Here is a 21,266-nt window from a genome sequence, read left to right on the forward strand (position 1 = left end):
TGCCTGGTTCCGTGCATAAAGGATTCTGAAAGGGGGCAAACAACTGGAAGGGGACATTCCTGGGGATTTTGGCCCACAGTCCATCATCTGAGTACATGATCTCAATTAAATGAAGAGGCGATGGTGTGGGCACTTCCTGGAGTTGTCACGCACCGACAAGAACAGATTGGGCGGGGCCCATCACCGTCACCAACACGCCGAGTTGCTGGTGGAGACAGAGGTCACCTCAGCACCAAAAGGTGCAGGAAACGTGCCCTGGCATCGCCTTGGGGAGGCTCGCGGCTGTCGCACCCCTACCCTGCCGGGAGCCCGGGATCGGGTCCTCCCCTACCGTCCCGCTCCAGCCCGCCCTGCGCAGGAAGGTGGCCGAGTTCAGCACCGGCTACCCAGTCCTTGCTCAATATTTAAAGCGGACAAGTTTTGTTCTTGAGACCCCCCCCGCCACGCCCGCGACTTTCGCTCCGATGCCCGGAAAAAAGCTTTCGACTTAGTTGTTCAAAGAGCTGGCCTTGGACTTGGTGAGTTTTGCTTTAAGCTCTCTTTGAATCTGAGCTGGGCTTGAAGGTACAATCCTTGGGGGGAGGCGGGGAGGCGCGGGGTGAGCCCTCCCCAATCGTATTTTTTAAAAAGAACCGCTGTAGAGAGGCTTCTTTGGATGTAAAGGAGAGTTTTCTCCCGTCGTGATACAGGCCCCAGAAGCAGCTCAGGGCATAAGTGGCGGTGACAAGAGATCTCTGAAAAGGACTCGCCTGCCCTTAGAACTCTTGCTTTGGAAAGGGAAATCAGACGATCTGCGAACTGCAGCTCAGAAGTTAGTACCGTCCGTGCGTAACTGTTGCGTGTTGTGAGCGAATGGCTCATTAGTCTAACCAAGTCTACTTCCTAATGAAAACAGTACTGAGACCAGTTGTTTCATATGGAATTAATATGTGCGATCCCTCGTACGATTCAAAAAAAAAAAAAAGCAACAGCTCTGCAGCCCCCCGCACCCTAACTGGGGCCGAGGGCCCTCACTGGGGGGAAAATGTGGTCTTCCCTTCCGGATCACTAAGTGCGGGAAGGTCTAGCACGCTCGGAGGGGCCAGATCTCCGCTCCCCGGACGCTCGGCTCTTTGTGCCGGGGACTGGGGACGGGAAACGGGCTCCCGCGGTGCGCAGAGAGGGCTCCGGGCCGCCCAGCCTCCGCCCCGCCCCTGCCGGGCACCGCGGCCCCACGGCGCCGCGCCTCCTCACCGGGGCAGCTCGCGGGCTCCGGCAACGCAGGCTGGAACTCTGCTTCCCGTGGCCCGGGAGGAGAGGTCTCGGCAGGGCCGACAGGGGAAGACCGGGAAGGGGAGCCGCGAGGAGGTGAAGGTACGCGCGCCCGCACGGGTGGCTCCAGCGCTCCAGTGGAACGCGCGCTGCGGCCGGGGCGCACGGCTGGCGCGGACCCGGGGCCTCGCCCCGCTGCCCCGGCCCGGACCTCGGGAGGCCCCGCCGCCAGGGGCCCGGCTCGCCCGCCGCCCGCGCGCGCCGCGGGGAAGGGGAAGGGGAAGGGGAGGGCGCCTTCCCTCTCCGGAGCGCCTTTGTTCGCTCTGGCTTGGCGGGCGCGGGCGCGGGCGCGGGCGGCGGGGCCGCCGGGACCTCCCGGGACCTCCCGGGCCGAGAGCCGCGCGGCTGCGGCAGGGACGTGCGAGCCCCCGGGGCGCCAGCCGGGGTGAGGCTTCCTGGGGCCCGCGGGCTCCCGCTCCCCGGGGAGCTCCGGCGAGGCGGTCTCCGCGGCGGGCCGGAGCGCGGGAGCCCGCGGGCGGACGCCGCGCCCTGCGGCCCCCGGGTCCCGGATGGGGCTCCCCAACAGTGCCGCCACCCCTGGGCTGCGGGGGGAGGACTTCGGGTAGAAAGCCTGCATCCGGCTGGAAATTAGGAAATACCTCCAGACTGAGGAAACTTTGGGCGAGTTAACTGGCTAGGGAAATGGAGACAAGGAAGAGGGCAGGCGGGGAAAACTGGGAAAGGGGACCCCTAGTTAGTGCCCCGGAGGTCTTGGCCACCCTTTTCTGACTGCCGAGTTGTATTCTGTAACCTGAAGTGACAGCCAGTTGCTTACTCAGATACAATATAGGTCAAAGTAGCAACTTTTCTTCCGATTCCAACTGCACAGCCTATATTTTTTCTTATCCAGGGTTGGTTTTCATAGGTTATGGGTCATGTTAAAGGGACACACCGATGTTGCAACCGCACAGTGGCTGCTGGTGGCTTGTAGCTCATATTTAGGGTAATTCTCTGATGAAAGTACATCCATTAGAATTGGATTTGTTCCTCTGTGCCTTTATTTTGGGAACTTTGCCTGGTCCCTATGGGGGAAGGGAGAGGAATGTGAGAAACTGAAATTGACCCAGAAAAGGATGCTCAGAGCTAGTTGTGTTCAGTAGCAGCACTGAAAAGATCCCCTCTTAAACTTTCTGAAAGGGAGATTGGTGATTAGCAGCTGAGGTTTCAACTTTCTCAAAAGAAACTTAATGGTAGATTTTATATCTTGTCATGGGGGCCGAGGGGCTACTTTATTTGGTCATCTCTTTTTTAATTATTACTTTAAAGCAAGATAAGTTCGATACCAGAAATGTTTACATTAATTTAACATTATATACTTAACATGACCCTTCTATCCCCTGCTCCTTCTCTCTCTCCCTTCCCTGCTCCCACAGGCACCCTCCATGAGTATTTATTGAGTTCTGGGAGGCTAACCCTGAGGCCCATTCCCTCTAATTAACCTCAGGTCCCCTAGTGCTCACCCAGACACCTGACGGGGATGAGTGTTATGACAAAGAAAGTTCAAGCTAAACTAAGAGAAGCGGTTTCTGAGGATGTGAGAAATGAGAGGTGATTGGGAGGTATAAATGATATTACACATAAATGCCTGGCCCGCAAACCAAACAAAAAAGCTCCCCAAAACCTCAGATGGTAGAGGGGACGCCTGGGTGGCTCAGTGGTTGAGTGTCTGCCTTTGGCTCCGGGTGTGATCCTGGAGTCCCAGGATCGATCGAGTCCTGGGATCCAGTCCCACATCAGGGTCCCTGCATGGAGCCTGCTTCTCCCTCTGCCTATGTCTCTGCCTGTCTCTCTCTGTCTCTCATGAATAAATAAATAAAATACTTAAAAAAAAAAAAAAAACCTCAGAAGGTAGAGAATAATTTTCAAAACAAAGTGCAGGCTCTAGCAAGTAAAAATGACACATCATATTTCATTAAAATGGAGATCAAACTCCCCCTTTATAAAAGATTGATTCAAATAAGGAGATTGTAGGAAGGTGAAATAACTTTCTAATTCTTAAATATAGAACAAAGCTTGAATAATAACTCATGGGTTTTGAAATGGGTCATTTTTTAAAATGGGTCACTTTGGCTGGAATCATTGCACTTGGTGACTTTCAAATTGTAAAGGTAGAGTGCTTTCTGAGGACCAACTGCTCTATAATCTATGTAACAACATAGGATATGGTAGAAAGAAACTGGAAGAAATTCAGAAGGAAGTGGTCTCTTCTCAAAGTAACAATGTATCCTATCCTTTTGGAATTTTGTATATGCTCAATTGAATTGCTGCAAGTTTTGCATTTTATAGCATATTATACCTTTTTTGGGAATATTTCCAGAGCCATTATTTTATTCTATTGTTAGAATAATCTAGTGAGGAGCTGCATATATTGTCTATGTCCCAGAAATTAAGGCACAGCAAATTATTACAAGAGGTCTTCCATTTGCCAGCAAAGCTTTAGCCAGAACAATGCAATCCAGAATATTTTTTTTCTTACAGTACGCGTATATATAGGAAGTATGAGAATCTTCATGCTAAAAGGTAAGAAACCTGATCAGATGACATGTAAACTCTGAATAAACAAAAGTGATTTTTTTTTTTACATTTCCATGCTGGAAATTCAGACTGGCTTTCATCTGTCACTTATATTTTAAGATTTATTTCCATTCTGTAGTGAAGGCTTTAGCCCTAGAAGCCAGTTTTCTACAGAAAGGAATGTTCCATCATGTCGATAGGCAATAAGCCCCCAAAGGTCCAAGTTACACACTTTAAGATCCACCTACGATTTTATATTTTATCTCTTTATTCCTTTTCCTATAATTTTTTCTACAACTTTTTGATAGTGCACTAGGCAAAGCAAGTTAAAAAGCTGACTCAGCTCAGGTTTCCTTCTCCATAATATACAAGGCTTTATATTTTTTTGGCTGTGTCATCTTTGTAGAAATGTTTTTATAAGTGCTTGAGGGAACCATATTGTTCTTTCCTATCAAAGATAATGCAAAGGCATGTTCAGCCCATTAGTAATGATACTTCTGTTCTCAATCTCAATAGTATTTGGGATGTGTTGGTAAGTGCCCCTTAGCCATCAGATCAGTATTTTCAAAAACTTACATCTAATGAATATTTTTTGAAAAGAATATTAGAGTAGAGCTTCTCATTTTGAAAGGAAAAAAATACCTATAGAATAATAGCTACTAACTAAACCATCATGGTACAGATATATGAACAATTTCTAGAGAAAGGAAATGAGCCTAGATTGAATACCTGATTTGGACCACATTTATTTTGTCAAATAAATGGTCTCAAGTGATCCTCAGAAAAGACTATGTTTAGAGGGAAGTCAAGTTCATGTGACCAGTAAATGGAAGCGACAGAATATAAGTCTATTTTTGTTCATGTTCTAAAACTCTTGGTTTTTCTACCCATGTGTTTTGATCAGGTCCAGATTCCAGATTGCACCAGAATACTTGCTTACTCCATTAGGGGGTTCTACACTGGACACATCTCTGAAGCCTTCCCTGTATCCTGCCTGTGGCCTACTACACAATATGTGGTAAATTAATATTTGTTGAATTAATGTAGGCATTACCTACTTTCAGGGCTGCTCAACATAATGTCTGGAACAGGTAGGTGTTTAATAAATGATAAAATGTTATTAAAAATGTTGATCAACTGAGACAGGAATGTTATATATGCCTCTTACATTTTATACCATTATATTTTGTACTCTGTAAACCAGCAATCAGGTGTTATTTCCAAATATAATATTTAGAATGGGACATATGAAGTGCCATTGGACAAGAAGCTTGTATGTCTAGCTCACATAATAGGTTTATACCAAGTCATAGTGTTACCCTATTTTTATTTTTTATTTTTTAAGATTTTGATTGATTTTTATTTTGAGAGAGAGTGCACACATGTGTGGCGAGCAGGGGGTCGGGAGGGGAAAAGCAGAGGAGAGGGACAATCTCAAGCAGACTCCGTGCTGAGCCAGGAGCCCAGTGTGAGGCTTGATCTCATGACCCTGAGTATCATGACCTGAGCCGAAATCAAGAGTCAGATGTTTAACTGACAGAGCTGCCCAGGGACCCCGTCACCCTATTTTTAAATAACTGTTTTTCGTATCATAATTTTACCTCAGTTGGACCTTTCATTTCATCAAATACTTATTCATCAAATACTTGCTTGAAACATCCTGAGTCCTGTACTTTTTATTCTCCTCTCCTTTTGTCTTTCTCACCTCTCTTTTACCCTCTATGCCACTTTATTTATTTATTTTCTCTATGCCACTTTAAATCTCTGCCCTTAAATTCCCTCAGTCTTCTTTGTGGAGTTAAGACTTCATGTACCCAAAGGACATAAACTCACAAGATCACTTATGCCTACTCATTTATGCTAATGGGACCAAGAAAAGGAAGGAGGGAACATTGAGATGGAAGGTTAAAGAAAGGGTGGTTACAAGGAGAGTGAGAATAAGCTCTGACAAAAATGCAGGTGACACTAAAATGTAAATGATCCAAACTTCAGGAAAGCAGATTCTGAGCCTTCTTGGGTGCTTCTCCTGGCCCTGCTCCAGCACTTCCCTGCCCTCCCATCCTGATGGGAGCTCCAGGAAAAGTAGCTGGCCAATGCCAGGGAAGAAGGCAAGGTGAGGAGCTCAGGGTAGGACCTGGAACCCATCAGCTGCTTCTGAACTTCCATGGGGTCTGGAATTTTGGAGGGTACATGGTTAACCCCATGTCTGGGAGCTCTAGTTTCTTCTACAACACAGGGACAGCTTTCTCCCTCAGAGGTTGCTGTGAGGCTTCAAGAGTTTCTATAGACCCAAAGCAGTCAGAATGGAGCCCAGAGCACAGTAAACACTGCCATGTTAGCAACCGTTGCTAGAGTGGGCCAAAGGAGAAGTTTGTTTCTTAACTAGGCAAGAACAACACTGACAAGAATTGTATAGAAAAGAGCGAGCAGCCCGGTCAACACAAACAACCATGCATCAGGAATGAATATAGAAGACCAAGCTTAGAAAAGCAAATGTTTGACCACTCTGAGACCTATTTTGTATTTCTGGGGTTTTTTTTGTTTGTTTCCAATTCTGTTATTGGGAATTTGTAGTGATTTTTACTATAATGCCTCTGAAATACAATAATATTCTATAGCCTCTTGCCATCAGTTTCCTTAGGGCCTGTCTTTACTTAGGGCCTGTCTTTACTTGTTTGTTCATTTGGTATTTCCTTTTTTTTCCAGAGCCAGCAAACAGAAATCTACACTCATGTTTAACAATGGTTAGAAATGCATCATTTAGTTTATATAGGTGGGGAGCTTGTTACTGGATTCAGGCTACAGGTTTTATACTTAATGTTGTTTCCTCTGTCCCACATCTATGCTTGTTAAAAGTTGGAATTTAAAGTCTTGGCTAACACTGAATCAAGAACTAACTCTAAATGTATTGTTTGTGGAAGAATAACAACTCCAAATGGCTTCTAATCCCTGCCAGTGGCTTGAGCTCAATTTGCATAGCTTAAGTCACAGCCACAAAAACACCTAAAGACAGCTAATGGGTAGAATTCTTCCTTTATTTTACAGGCCTTGCATAGAAACACACAAATATGAATTAAAAAATAAAATACCAATTGAGGGTATATTTAATTTTTCACACTTTAAATGTGAATTAATTCATATTTGGGGTTGTTTCCTTCCTTTTTGAGTACACAGAATAGGCAATTAATACTAAACAGTACCCAGTTGTGTTACTTATCACCAATGACTATAACAAATTTAACTAAGAAAAATGTATGAAGATCAAGTTATAGCCTTTCCAGTAAATTCAGGGCTAAACCTGATTTCTTTTAACATGGCAACTTGGCTCTTGAGGATGCATCCTTGCTCTCTTTAACAGGGAATAGATGATTAGAACAAGCCAGGAAAACAATACTTGGAATATAGAACAAAAAATCACATAAAGATGGACAGAAAATGTTATATTTCTTTCCTTTGAGTCATGCTTGGACAGGAATCAAAAACGGCCTTATATGGGACTATAAGTAATACAACTTTAAATATAAAAAGGTTGAAGTACTCAGGAGTCTTTTTTTTTTTTAAACTGACTTACTGAAAGAGCATCCTTAGTTTATAGTTATATTTTTATGACTTTTAAGTTTTGTGCCCTAAATGAGTGCCTCACTTGCCTCTCCCTGACAGTCAGTGTGCTTTATGGAAGGTATAGAGAGAGTTGGCCAGCCTGCGGATCCGTGAGAAGGAGGCACACATCTGTGATGAGAAGGGACAGTGCCTGTGAGACCTTCTTGTTTTTCAGTGATGCAGGAGGTGAAGCCATCAGCTGAGAGTGAGGGACACAGACCCTGGGAGAGGGGGAGGACTGAGCCTGGCTGATGAGAGAACAGGAGAGAGAGAAGGTCCAGGATAAGTGAAGGATAGTCACACAGCACTGAGCCCTCTGCCCACAGCTGGATACCACCATTTGTAGTGACGCCATCTGCCCAGTGGGTTACACTTCTCCTGCAGCCTGGCAGGTGTTGTAGTAGTAGAGAAGGCTGCAGGCACCTGAGGTCTGGGGTTGTTGTGGGGGAAGGGCAGGGACCAGGGAGAGGAGGGCAAAGGTGCCAGATGATTCTGGGCCTGACACAGGGAGGTGGAAGGAGGAAGGTCGGGATATTGCTGGGTGGGGTGGGAGTGGTAGGGAGCAGGAAGGGGGTGGGCAGAGGATTCCCAGTGAATATTTAGAGGCTGTGTTTGAAGAGCAAATGGACTGGAGAGTGAGCAGACTGGAATTTGAAATTTCAGAGGAAATGCAGTTGTAGGTGAAGCCTCGTAAATGACATTCTTGCTGATTAGCTGTCTTAAGTGGGTGCCAGGTTATGTGAACAAAATGGTCTCCATGTCCTAACACAAGGGCTCCCTAGACTTCTGAGTGTTGCATGTCTACTAAGTAAGATTTGGAAATATAGTTTCTCTAAGATTAGATGTTAGTGTTAGACAATGGTCAGAAACCATGATCAAAAAATATACAGTTGGAAACAAAAATAGATATGTTTTGAATTCAAACCCTCTGGCTTTCTCTTGTTCACATTCCTCAGCCTTCAGGTCTCAGATTCAGTGTTGCTCCTCCTGGAAAATGCCCCTCTGCTCCACCTACCCCCATGTCTCCCCTCCTGGCTCCCAGTCCAGCACCCACTATTTGCCCCCTGGCTCTCTTCCAGCTCAGAGTGCCACGGGCCTGGTCTGTCCTGCCCTCTATCACCCTCTACCTGTTTCTTACCCCATCTCAACTTTCTATCACCTAGTCCTTTAAAATAGTTCCTTTTTAGAAGAAATAACCATCTGAAGTTTCAGAATTTCTATTCTTTCATTTGTCAAAAGATATTACTTGTCCTTGAATTCAAACCTGGGCAAATAAATTGAGATGCCACATAAATATGCGCATGCGTGCATACATACATGCATAAAGTAAAATAAGATGCTTCCTTTATCTTTGCCTCCTCCCGCTCCTCCTTCCCCTGAGTTTACTTGCCTCGGGGCCTCTCTGCTCCTCTCTGGTCCTGGAGGGCCCACCCCCCTCCGGGTCTCACAGCAGCCACCTGCCTTCTGCTCAGAGTGCTCCCCGGCATCTGCAGTGCTGCTGCCTCCAGACTCAGAGGAGCCCAGGACTGCTCCACCTGCTGTCTCTTCAGCACCTCCCGCTCAACAGGAGCCCAAACCCAGACATGCTCCCTCCTCACTCCTAACTCAGGAAACCCATGTCCCCTCAGTTGTGGGCAATGCTGGAAACTAGGTTCCCCCCTCCTCCTTCCCTCCCTCCCAGGCCACTCACCAGACAGTGCTGGGTTTCTTTTTCTCTGGAGGGTCTTCCTTCCCCTGACTTCCCTCCTCGCTCCCACCACCCTAGACTAGGCCCTCCTCACTCCTCCTGCTTCGGGGCGTGGCCCCGATGGACCCAGGGGCCTGCTCTCCTGGCCTTCTGCATCCATTCTGTATGCCACTGCCAGACTAATCTCTGTCACATACAGCGTGGTCCATATGTTCAAGGCAGGTGTCATTAGAAACAAAGCCCGAAGCTTCTGTGACTTCTTGGTGCCCTCGGCCCACACACACACGGACTCCTCTGCCTGGTTTTCAGGGTTCTCTATGAGCAGCCCCCAATCTCCCTGCTTTCAATTACATGCCTGGATCACAAATATTTGCCATGTTGTTATTTTTTTTCCTTTTCGCCTAAAACAGATTGCTTCTTTTCCTGCAACCCCCTAAATCCTGTTTATCCTCAGGCCCTCCTATCCACCTGTTGTTGATCTCTGCTATGAGGGACTCCCCTTTTTTACCTGGAGTTGGTATTGTCTAAATTAGTGCTGTGATGCTATCTGCACTTTACTGTAATCTGCTGATCACTGTCCATGGGAACTGAGTTTTCAAGTGGCATCATGAGTCGTGTCTCAACTAGACTGCAGATGCTTGCAGAGAGGAGACTATAAAATGCTACTGCGTGACTCCCACCACGCTTAGCATGACGATTCCACAGGAAGCATACACTTGTAGGATTTGTTGAAACATTGAACACAGAAGTTGTTTGACTCAAAGTGCAGCCCTTACTATCTTGATTAAAACTTCAAAATTTTTATAGGTTTTGTATAATATTGTAGGATCACTAAAGTAGACCCAACAAAGAAATGGGTTACCAGCAAGAGCTAAGTAGAAAAAAAATCAGGGTCACTTAGGGTAACTTATAGTCCCTAGTTTTTCCAGAAGAGTTTAAAGAGTTCTCTTTAGAGAACTACAAGAAGAAATATTCTTGGGACACCTGGGTGGCTCAGCAGTTGAGTGTCTGCCTTTGGCTCCGGCGTGATCCCAGAGTCTAGGGATCAAGATCCACATTGGGCTCTCTGCAGGGAGCCTGGTTCTCCCTCTGCCTATTGTCTCTGCCTCTCTCTCTCTCTGTCTCTCATGAATAAATAAATAAAATATTTAAGAAAAAAAAAAGGAAAGAAAGAAATATTCTTGAATAACTGTGGGGCACAGCTCCCAGACTGAAAAGCATTAGGGTAGGGTCAGCCACCTTCTTTTCCGATGTTCCTATTCTACTTCTATTCTTTGGTCTCCTGATTACTCCTCTCTATTAGGAAAGAGAATACTAAGAATATCTGCTACTTCTTTTCAATCCAAATAGATGCAAACCCAAGTTATATCCAAATATTTGCATACGGGTCTTGCTCAATGCAGGATGGGGTTACATCCCAGTAAACCCACTATCAACTGAAGATGTTAGAAGTCAAAAATGCATTTAATACATCTAACCTACCAAGCATCATAGCTTGGCGTAGCCTATCTTAAATGTGCTCAGAACACACCTCCAGGTGGGCAAAGGGATCTAACACCAGGTGTATCACATACTAAAATGTTGAATAGTTCATGTAATTGAATACTGTACCGAAAGTGAGAAAGAGAATGGTTCTAAGTGTATCGGTTGTTTACGCTCATGACTGCCTCCCTGACCTGAAGCTGCAGCTCAGCTCTGCTGTAAGCATCTCCAGAGAGTATCCTATGGCCTAGCACTAGCCTGGGAAAAGAACAAAACTCAAAATTTGAAGTATGGTTTCTACTGAGTGCATTCTGCTTTCACACCATCATAAAATTAAAACAAACAAACATAAGTCAGGGACTGTCTGTATTCACCTCTGAGCCGCTCTCTGTCCTGTTCCCTCCCATGGTCTCTGCTATTTCCTCTTACCAGCAGGCCCTGAAGTCATCTGTAATTTTTATATCCCTTAGTTACAATCCATTGACATTCACCCCCAATTTGCAGATGAAGTCACCAAATCGGAGTACAGTGAGGGTTGCCCCAAGGTTACACAATGATCCTGGCCCCAAACTGGGGGTAGCCCTGGAGCTTGCCGCCTGTGGCCTGGTCCCTGAACACAGCTCTGGGCGCACAAAGGAAGCTGCAGGCACAGCGTTCTGGTGGGGATGGCTACTGAGCTCACAGGCATTATCTGGGTCCTTTGTTTCTTGTCAGGCCCAGCGTTCTCTTTTCTCCAGGTCAGGCAAGCCTGTGTGGTTTCTCTGCAGTCCCCTCCCCTGCACTTTGTATATGGAAGCTAGAAGGTGTGCTTCAGGCGAGCCCTCAGACTCTGGGAACCAGGAGAGTGGGTGTCCATTGCTCGTGTGTGGTATCCCATCAGCAAAGCCGGGGCTGGGGCAACACCGCTTGGTTGTAATTAATGAGTTTAGACCATGGAGGTGCATTTTGCTTTTGGTTGGGCGAGGCTGTCGAGTGACTATGTTCAATTTGGAGGAGCTCAGGTGTTCTTAAAAGAGAACTGGGCACTGCGAAAGAGTAGTTCACCTTTCCTGATCTTCCCCTCATCAGATCAGTCCTATCAGTGGAATTTGGTTATGACTGGTATAAATGATAGCTAAACAGTTCAAGCTGCTGAGATTGGAGAAGTCTTGTTTTAGAATTTCACTGCTGTTCTAACCTAAATAAGTGGTGTGGGTTGTTGGCTTTATGACAGGTTCTTTGTCATTTTTCAGAAACTGTTTTGACTCTTTGAGGTCAATGGGGAACAGGTGAAGAGACACAGGAAAATAAGGTAACTACATATGTGGCAGGGGTGAGGAGCAGAGGGATAAATGCATGTTATGGGCTGGCTGCTAAAATGCATGTTAGCAGCAGAACTCTGCAGCCAGATGAATAAGAGGCCCTATTCATTAGAGAGATAGGAGGGCCTCTGAGTCAAGTGTGCATGTGGGTTCTAGAGGAGTTAGGCCTGTGGGCTAATTGTCTAGCAAGAAGCTCAGACTTGTAAACAACTGGGAATAGGTGCAAAGCGAGCTGTCATTGCAACATGATGAGTGCAGCTGCTCAGAAACGGGAAGCTAGTTTTGCCTGTGGTTCCAAAGGTTACTCTCCTCTGTTTCTTTTCCAGGGTCTGTTGGAATAGAACCTGCAGATTAGTTTCAATTGCTAATTTTCTTAGAATTCTTAAACACAGGGTCTTATAAATCTGCCCTTAAGAATTCTCTGTTGCTTTACATTAAGCCTCCAGTTCTACAGGCAGAAGGGGATACCCACCTTCACAGGTGGACCCTTATCTAAGTGAATACTGTTAAGACTGAGAGGAAGTACCTATTTCCCCCGCCATGAAAGTGATTCTGCCAAGTTTAGGCAGATGCGACCAACAGAAACTGGTATTTTCCACTGTCTTTTCCATTTTCCTCTAGAGCATTCGGTCCACCATGACCAGCCAAACCAAGAGGGGAAATTACTGATACTGATCTATCCCTTAAAGTAGTATTTCTTGCTTTTTTGATGATAAAGTACACACACACAAAATGCATTTTACATTACAACCTGAAAGGCACATATATGTAAAACCAAAATTTTCATAAAATGACACTTCACTACTTTCAGTGCCCTATGCCATTCTCTATTTTTTAAAAATATTTTATTCATTTATTCATGAGAGACACACACAGAGAGAGAGAGAGAGAGAGAGACAGGCAGAGACACGGGCAGAGGGAGAAGCAGGCTCCATGCAAGGAGGCCGATGTGGGACTCGATCCCGGGACTCCAGGATCATGCCCTGGGCCGAAAGCAGGTGATCCCGCTAAGCTATCCAGGGATCCCCATTCTCTATTTTGTTCTTTCTTTTTCTTTTCTAGATACTGGTTGTAACTTTCTGAGAGGCACTAGCAAGTTTTAAAATTGATGTCTTAGGGGATAAGATGATTATCTCTGGACAAAGTCTCAGCAAGGGTTGGCTCTCCCGTAATCCTTGGACTTTTGCATGCCTGGTTATCACCCCAACAGACTTTTGCATGCCTGTTATCACCCTAACACGGAGAAACTTTGGGAGATAGGTAATATAGCTATATGTAAAAGGCCAGAGGTTGGGCAAGGACGCCCCACAGCCAAGGTTAGGTCAATAGAGCTGGGTGCTCTCAGTGACATAGCAGGGCCAAAGGGTGGGGACTTGTGGTTGAGATCTTGAGACACAAAAGCAGAGCCTTTTCCTGGGGACTTGTGATGTGAGCTCAGCTACCCAGCCAGCCTGGACTGGGTAGAGCTTTCATGGTCTTTTCCCTGTCAGTCTGTTGAAAGTTCAGGAGACTGACATGTTAACCCTGAGGGGAGATACTACTTCTCCAGGCAAAAGGATATATCATGCTTTGGATAAGCACTGGGGACAGAGTTCTCGAGGAAGGGAATAGCTAGCTGTCTCCTAGTCACAGGAGAAAGGAGAGGACATGTGACTGACTGGGCCTCCTGACCGCAGGTCTTCCCAAGTGACCAGCTGTTTGAGTGAAAGTGGCTCCATTCCCACCATGGTTCTTGGCACCAACATTCAGAGAATGCCTACCAGGTGTCAGGCACTGATCCGGAAGCCAAGGTTAGGGTATCTATGACATCATGGAGTTCACAGTGTAACTGGGGGAGGCAATTTAATTAAATAAAAAGTCAGTCCAGGAAGATGGGTGCAAGAAGGTACTGTGGTAATACAGATAAGAAAAATCTTTGGTGGTAGTGGCCTCAATTCTGACTTCCCAGAGAAGGATGCCTGTAGAACTTAGAATTAGTATACTTCTTCTTCTTCTTCTTCTTTTTTTTTTTTTAAGATTTTATTTATTTATTCATAAGAGATAGAGAGAGAAAGAGAGAAGCAGAGACACAGGCAGAGGGAGAAGTAGGCTCCATGCAGGGAGCCTGCTGTGGGACTTGATCCCGGGACTCCAAGATCACGCCCTGGGCCAAAGGCAGGCACTAAACCACTGAGCCACCCAGGGATTATTAGCAAGGGGAGCAGGGCTCGCCAGGCCACAGGACTGGTGGCATAAAGGCTGCCGTGTGTGAAGCAGTAAGCAGGGCTGAGCTTTCAGCCAGTACTTTGGTACTGACAAACAGTAGAGAGCATCTGAAGGGGGTTAAGGAGCTCAGTTAGTCTCGTTAGATCTGAGTTTTAGAAAGGTCACTCTAGGGTAGAGGATGGGTTGGTCAGGGGTCATTTTGGCTGCTGCACTGCTCTGATTGAGAAGTGATGATAACATGAAGAGGCGATTTGGTCCAGGGTGTGATCCTGGAGTACCAAGATCAAGTCCCGCATCGGGCTCCTTGCATGGAGCCTGCTTCTCCTTCTGTGTATGTCTCTGCCGTGCTCTGTGTTTCTCATAAATAAATAAAAATCTTAAAAAAAAAAAAACACGAAGAGGCAAAGAGAGATTTAGAAGAAGCAGTTCATAGGATTAAATAACTGGTTATGGAATGGAGGAAAAGGAGGACTTTGAGATTTCTCGCATAGATGTATGAAGTGCAGTCAGGCACAAAGAAAGGAAAAATGGAAACAGCAACTTTTAGGGAAGAAGACAGTTGAAGGGGTTAGAAATGGCATTTGAGTGTCCCTGTATGCAAGGTAATTATCTATTTACTTCCTCCTATTTACATATCTATGTATATTCCCATTTAACTTGCATAAAGACTTGAGTTAAATAATGTGATTCCAGTTTTTCAGATTTCTGGGTTAGATGCATGATACAGTGCAGTAGAAGAGCCAGCAATTTTGAATAAATTGCCTGACTTTCTGGTTTGAACACGCTAAATTGGAGGTGCCTGTTGAGTTTCCAAATGAAAAAGAACAGAAAAAAGATGACTGTATAATTTGGGGCTCACAAAGTCATTTTGGTTAGAGTTTGGGCTACGCCTTTGAAAATGTATCTTGACTCCTTGATTATTTTCGGGGTACCTGGGCAGCTCAGTGGTTGAGCATCTGCCTTTGGCTCAGGGTATGATCCTAGGGTCCTGGGATTGAGTCCTACATCAGGCTCCCCATGGGGAGCCTGTCTCTCTCTCTCTCTCTGTGTCTCTGCCTCTCTCTGTGTCTCTCATGAATAAATAAAATCTTAAAAAAAAAAAAAACCTTCATTTTTTTTTTTTCAAACAAAATCTTACTCTTATTCCTGTCTTGTCTAGGACAAGCTTCAGTGAATTTTAACTATCATGAACTTGCTTTTCATCATTCATCTATTTTGCCTTGGACTATACATACTGGCATACCTTCAGATGCTGTTTGGTTTGGTTCAGTTCTAGACCACCACAATAAGGTGGTCATAAAATCATAATATCATAAATATGGTAAAGGGAGTCAAATGAATTTCTTGATTCCCCAGTGCATATAAAAGTTACATTTACACTATACTGTAATCTAACAAGTGTGCAATGGCATTATGTCTAAAAAAATGTACATACCTTAATTTAAAAATAATTTATTGCTAAAAAATGCTAACCATCACTCCAGCTTTCAACGAGTCACAATCACCTGGTCACAGATCACCATTACAAATATATTAATGAGGGACACCTGGGTGGCTCAGCTGTTGAGCATTTGCCTTTGGCTCAGGGCGTGATCCCAGAGTTCTGGGATGGAATCCCACATTGGGATCCCCACAGGGAGCCTGCTTCTCCTTCTGCCTATGTCTCTGCCTCTTTCTCTGTGTCTCTCATGAATAAATAAATAAAATCTTTAAAAAAAAAACAAAATAAATATATTAATGAAAAAGTTTGAAATATGAGAATTACCGAAATGGGACATGAGGAGAGCAAATGCTGTTGGAAAAAATGGCAACCCTTGCTTGCCACAAACCTTCAACTTGTAAAAAAGGGAGTGTTTGGAAACTGCAATAAAACAAAGTGACCTCGCAAGCTACTGCAAATCAATATATTCATGGACAAACCCATGTGAGATTTTGAACTGTAAGTATATAGGCTGATAGCCATTTTATTTTAGGAGGCTTTTTATTTTGTAAGGTTGAGAAGAGAAAAGGGTCTCTATATTTTGAATGGGAGGATGGTAGAGAGTGGTTCTTTCCCTTTCCCTATACTTCCCCCTCCCCCACCAAAAAATAAATATCTATATGCCTCTGCTATATACTAGCTTCTTTCACAGACTTCTGTCCATCACCTTCTGTCCACATCAGGCAAGTTACATTTCATTTTTAAGGAATGAAACGTAGTTTCTTTCTTTTTGTTAACTCTAACCCATTCACCTGTCATCTTTTCTCTTCCTGACCCTACCAGATGGCACTGCACTCTCACAAAAAGAAGTACATGGAATAGCTGCCTGAGGCCAATCACCTAAGTTAACGAAGGATGCCAGTGTGGGCAAATTGTGATGTGCTGGCATCCTCATTCTACAGTGTGTTCCACTCTTTCTTGCAATCTCAGAAAAAGATGGTGTTAAAAGAAAATATTTTGTGAAACAAGAAGCTCCTACTTTTTTAATGACTAACATGTATTGTTAAGATGGACATCTGTTCTGCAAGATACACAGTTCTGTGGTCTCGAAGAAGCAAGCGCCCATTCAAAACCAATCCTAAATAAAAACAGACCTGAATGGATGTCAGAATGTTTGTTAGTGGCAGAAGAGTAAAAAAATGGCAGTTTGTTCAGCTCTTTGCCACTTGTTTTGTACTAAGCCTCATGTTTTTTTGGGACCCAATCGATAATCACATTGTGAGCCATATGAAGTCCTACTCCTACAGATACCTCATAAACAGCTATGACTTTGTAAATGACAGCCTGTCTCTTAAGCATAGTGCAGATGGAGCTACTCGCTACCAGTACTTGATTAACCATGAGGAGAAGTGTCAGGCACAAGACATCCTCCTTTTACTGTTTGTAAAAACTGCTCCTGAAAACTACAATCGACGTCATGCGATTAGAAAAACATGGGGCAATGAGAAGTATGTTCAGTCTCAACTTAATGCCAACATCAAAACTCTGTTTGCTCTAGGAACACCTACTAACCCATTGACAAGGGGGGAACTGCAAAGAAAACTGGTTTGGGAAGATCAAATGTACAATGATCTAATTCAGCAAGACTTTGCTGATTCTTTCTATAATCTTACTCTTAAATTACTTCTGCAGTTCAGATGGGCAAACAGCTTTTGTCCACATGCCAAATTTCTTATGACTGCTGATGATGACATCTTTATTCATATGCCAAATCTTATTGAATACCTTCAAAGTTTAGAAAAAATGGGTGTTCAGGACTTTTGGATTGGTCGGGTTCATCGTGGTGCTCCTCCTGTAAGAGACAAACGCAGCAAATACTATGTCCCCTATGAAATGTATCAGTGGCCGGCTTACCCTGACTATACTGCTGGAGCCGCCTATGTGATCTCCGGTGACGTAGCCGCTAAAGTCCACGAGGCATCACAGACACTTAACTCAAGTCTTTACATAGATGATGTGTTCATGGGCCTGTGTGCCAATAAAATGGGGATAGTACCACAACACCATGTGTTTTTCTCTGGGGAAGGTAAAACTCCTTATCATCCCTGCATCTATAATAAAATGATGACATCTCATGGACATGTTCAAGATCTTCAGGACCTCTGGAGGGATGCCACAGACCCGAAAGTAAAAACAGTTTCAAGAGGGTTTTTTGGTCAAATATACTGCAGGATAATTAAGATAGTTCTCCTTTGCAAATTGACCTATGTGGACACATATCCTTGTAGGGCCGCCTTTGCCTAACGGTACTTGAATGTTCTATGTTTTCACTGTCACTGAGCCAAACTGGATGAAAAAAACTTTAGATATTTGTCGATACCTTAAGTAAAATGATTATAAAAAAAACAAAGAAATGTTTTGAAAACTCAGTCTATCAGAATGTTTCTTTGATTCTAGAAGCTATTCAGTGTAACTTACCTACTTCATTGCCTAGATTCATTTCAAGGAATTTATATTTAGAAAAGATTTATGAAAACAAAGCTAAAGGGAAATTCAAGTTCTCACTTAATGCCATGTGTATACTGGAGGCATAGAGAAGTTATTAAGGTGCTTTGGTGTTAGGGTAACTGCTTTTGGAAAATACCAAGTGAATGTATAGTACAACATTTCAAAGAAATGAATATATTGTTGGACCAGGTTTACAAATTAGTTTTTATTAGAGAGCACTTGACGGGGGAAATGGAGGCCAGGGGAAGATTGGCATAGGAGAACGTACTTGAACCTGGTAAAAGAAAGTTCCTGTTCTTCAGAGAAGATTTGGGAAAATGTACACGATTTCTTTATAAATAACCAAATCACTTATTGTCCCATCCATGTAGCTAATTTACCTAGATAGTGTTGTCATTTAAAATATAGCTTTTTTTTTTCAAAGTTTAATGTGAAATTTGAGCTATCATTTGCTCTTCCCTAACTGGTACTTCATGTGGGTTTTCTTGATTATTAGAAGTGACACAAAATATGGGCAGTTTGTTACTCACAGGGTCTTTCTCTAGGGAGAAATCATTAATTCAAATAAGCCAATTTTAATGAATTTTCAGTTGGTTTTTAAATATTCAATATTGGTCTGTTTTTAAGGTAGTTATTTGAATGTAATTTGCACAAAGGGATATAATAATGAAGACAACTTCAAAAAGAAAAATAGAACATTAGAAGCCTCCCTTTCTGTAATTTATAAAACAGAATTCTTAGTTTATAAATTATTGTAATGATGACTAAAATTAGCCTACCCCTTCTCAACAAGGTCTCATTAACCACAGTACTTTGTTCCAAGTTCAGATTTTAAAACTGAGCGTTCAGCATCAAATCAAAGCTATTTTATCTTTTAAAAATCAGTTCTTTCATCAAAATGACTATTGGAGGTGTCATCAACTCTGAAATATTTCACATTTGAAAGCAGAATGAAGTGATAGAAAAGTCACCAGGATAAGGTTTTAAATACTTGTGAAACTTCATATATTCAAAGAGATGTGGCTGAGCTCTCTAAAAGAGGAAGTTGCATTGTTCTTACAGAGCAGGATAAAAATGTGGCCATGATGCAACAACCTCCCCTCACTACAGAAAGAACTAGGTGATGTCCATTGTCGCAGGGATTATATCAAGTCCAAAATGGTGACTTCAGCAAAAGCAGTTGAACTGATTATAAAACCCCTCTCTGCAGAGGTGCCTGTTAGGGAAAACTAAGATGTCTCATTTCATTAAATGTCTGAAATATGCAAAAGAAAAAAAAAACTAAAAGAATTCTTGGTAAACACAACTGGATGATGATAAATACTGTAATTTTTTGCAGATAGCTTTTTAATGTTTACAGAAATTTTTCGTTAATTTTTTTCCTATTTTGAAAACTGAGGCTTGTTTACATTAATTGCTCAGATAATTTAGAATTTTTAACTAATGTCGAAACCACAGTGTCAACCATTCTAGGTTTGTAGTTACTTTCAGAGTAGGTCAGCGTTTTTAGATCATTACAGTTTAAATTTTCTGACCAATTTTAAAAACTATAGGTAACCAAATCACATTTTGACAAAGCTGGTTTATAATTAATTTTTATTAGTTTGATTCTTTAATAACCATTTGCCTTTTGGCCATACACCCTGTGTATCTATACCTGTAACTGTTTAAATTTTCCATTGGTTGAAAACATAAGTGTCTCTCTGGCCATTGAAATTATCTTGTTTACAGCAATACTTTTGTGAAGCAATTATTTATTTGCAAGAGCTCTCCTCAACTGTGTTCATCTTTTCATTTTTGCTTCGAATAGAATGGAACAGATTTAAATTTAAAGGAAATATGAAGGCACTTCCTTTTTTAATAAGAAGGAAATTGCTAGATGCTTCCTTCAGTAGATTTAAAGTACTGAGAAGACTATTTGTAAATAAAAGGATTCCAGCCTTTTAAAAAAAGAAGGAAAAAACTTTTTGGTGCTCTAATGCAGGGCTGTCTCAAAAATCGTCAACAAAGGGAAAATAACTATCAGCCTGGATGGTCACTTGAGTATATGACGGTTGTACACAGTATTATTGCTAAAACCTTTTTACCTCTTGGTTGATTTGCATCTTTTTTCCATATTATTAATTTTATACCAGTATGTTAAATATTTATATTATTTGAATTTTGCTCTTGTATGGCAAAATAATTAGTGAGTTTTTAAAAATAAATCTGTGATTTCCAATAAACAACTTGCAAATTGTCAGCAGGTGTGTATTTTCACAAACTTTCTAAACTCCTGTGTGGACACCGTTTGTTTATATCACCAACTTGTTCTGTTTAATGTCAGGGAGGTCTGTAGTACACAATCTTAATCCTGTTGCTGTTCAGACTTGTTGTGCCTAGGATAGAGGATTATTGTGTCCTCTGCCATGGAATCACCTAAAATGCTTCTTTTTTTTTTTTCTTCTTTTGTTTGTTAAAGGAGTTATGTTGGAATGTCTAAGTTGGGGGAATTCTCTTCTACTAGACTGTTCAGGAAAGAGATGAAAACCTGTAGTCATGGTGCCATAAGACACCATTTGAAAGGGTCATATTTTCCTTTTATTTGATATCATTAAGTGTCGGAAAGTAGATTCAAATTAAGCTCTAGTCTATTAATGTCAGGAACGTTCTTAGGTGTGCTTCTGAGTGCTGCTTCAGTATATTTGTCCAAAGTATGTTCTCATCTGCTTTTTACCCGATTCCTGCACAGTGCTTAGCCTAAGATAGGGTGTGATTCAATCTTGGTATGTTTTCAAACCTTGGAAGTGATTTTTTTGGTTGTAGATATTCTTTTGCTCCAGACCTCAAAGGCTTCTTACTGTATTGAGCATCAAATCTAATCTCTTCTACCTGGTTCCCAAAGCCTTATGGAATCTTCCTTTTCTTCTTTATTCCCTGTAGCTTTATTTTTCCCACTGCCACTAAATTTCATTCATGACCACAGCTTGTGTAAGTTAACCAATGGAACATCATTTCCCCTGTATCTATTGAAGTCTTGAAAATCCAACCCTAACTGTGCTCTTCCATTAAGCATCTCTTCCTGCCCTCCTCTCAAAACCTATACTTAATCACATATATTATTGTACTATCTATTAATTGTTTCATGTGTTTTTTCCTAGCCAAAACAGAAGTTCTGAAGGTAGGGACTGTGCACAGTGCTATCACATAATGCTTAAAATCATTGTGTTTTTTTGTTTTGTTTTTGTTTTTGTTTTTT

The 21,266-nt window shown here is 42.9% G+C and overlaps 2 protein-coding genes across 15 annotated transcripts in view; one reads left to right on the top strand and one right to left on the bottom strand.

The window, feature by feature from the left end:
- The window catches only part of MCF2L2 (MCF.2 cell line derived transforming sequence-like 2), a 238,246-nt gene that overhangs the window by 69,194 nt on the left and 147,786 nt on the right, over positions 1-21,266 (bottom strand). The window lies entirely within an intron of this gene.
- On the top strand, positions 178-20,270 carry B3GNT5 (UDP-GlcNAc:betaGal beta-1,3-N-acetylglucosaminyltransferase 5). Of its 12 annotated transcripts, none has more exons than XM_025451570.3 (4): positions 178-518; positions 3,790-3,831; positions 4,730-4,916; positions 16,364-20,270. In XM_025451570.3, exon 4 carries the CDS (start codon positions 16,679-16,681, stop codon positions 17,822-17,824), a length of 1,146 nt encoding a protein of 381 aa, XP_025307355.1. In that variant the 5' UTR covers positions 178-518; positions 3,790-3,831; positions 4,730-4,916; positions 16,364-16,678; the 3' UTR covers positions 17,825-20,270. The 12 variants fall into 12 exon arrangements, with proteins under 12 accessions (XP_025307355.1, XP_048961710.1, XP_035566069.1 ...); XM_049105753.1 differs by having other exon boundaries at positions 4,730-4,843; XM_035710176.2 differs by lacking the exon at positions 3,790-3,831 and adding an exon at positions 11,827-11,885.

Source organism: Canis lupus, chromosome 34 (genome assembly GCF_003254725.2).
Source record: "Canis lupus dingo isolate Sandy chromosome 34, ASM325472v2, whole genome shotgun sequence".
Classification (NCBI taxonomy): Eukaryota; Metazoa; Chordata; class Mammalia; order Carnivora; family Canidae; genus Canis; species Canis lupus.

What these genes read in the sequence shown, in the direction of transcription:
- B3GNT5 (XM_025451570.3), top strand. Translation starts at nt 16,679, where the DNA reads ATGGATGTCAGAATGTTTGTTAGTGGCAGAAGAGTAAAAAAATGGCAG.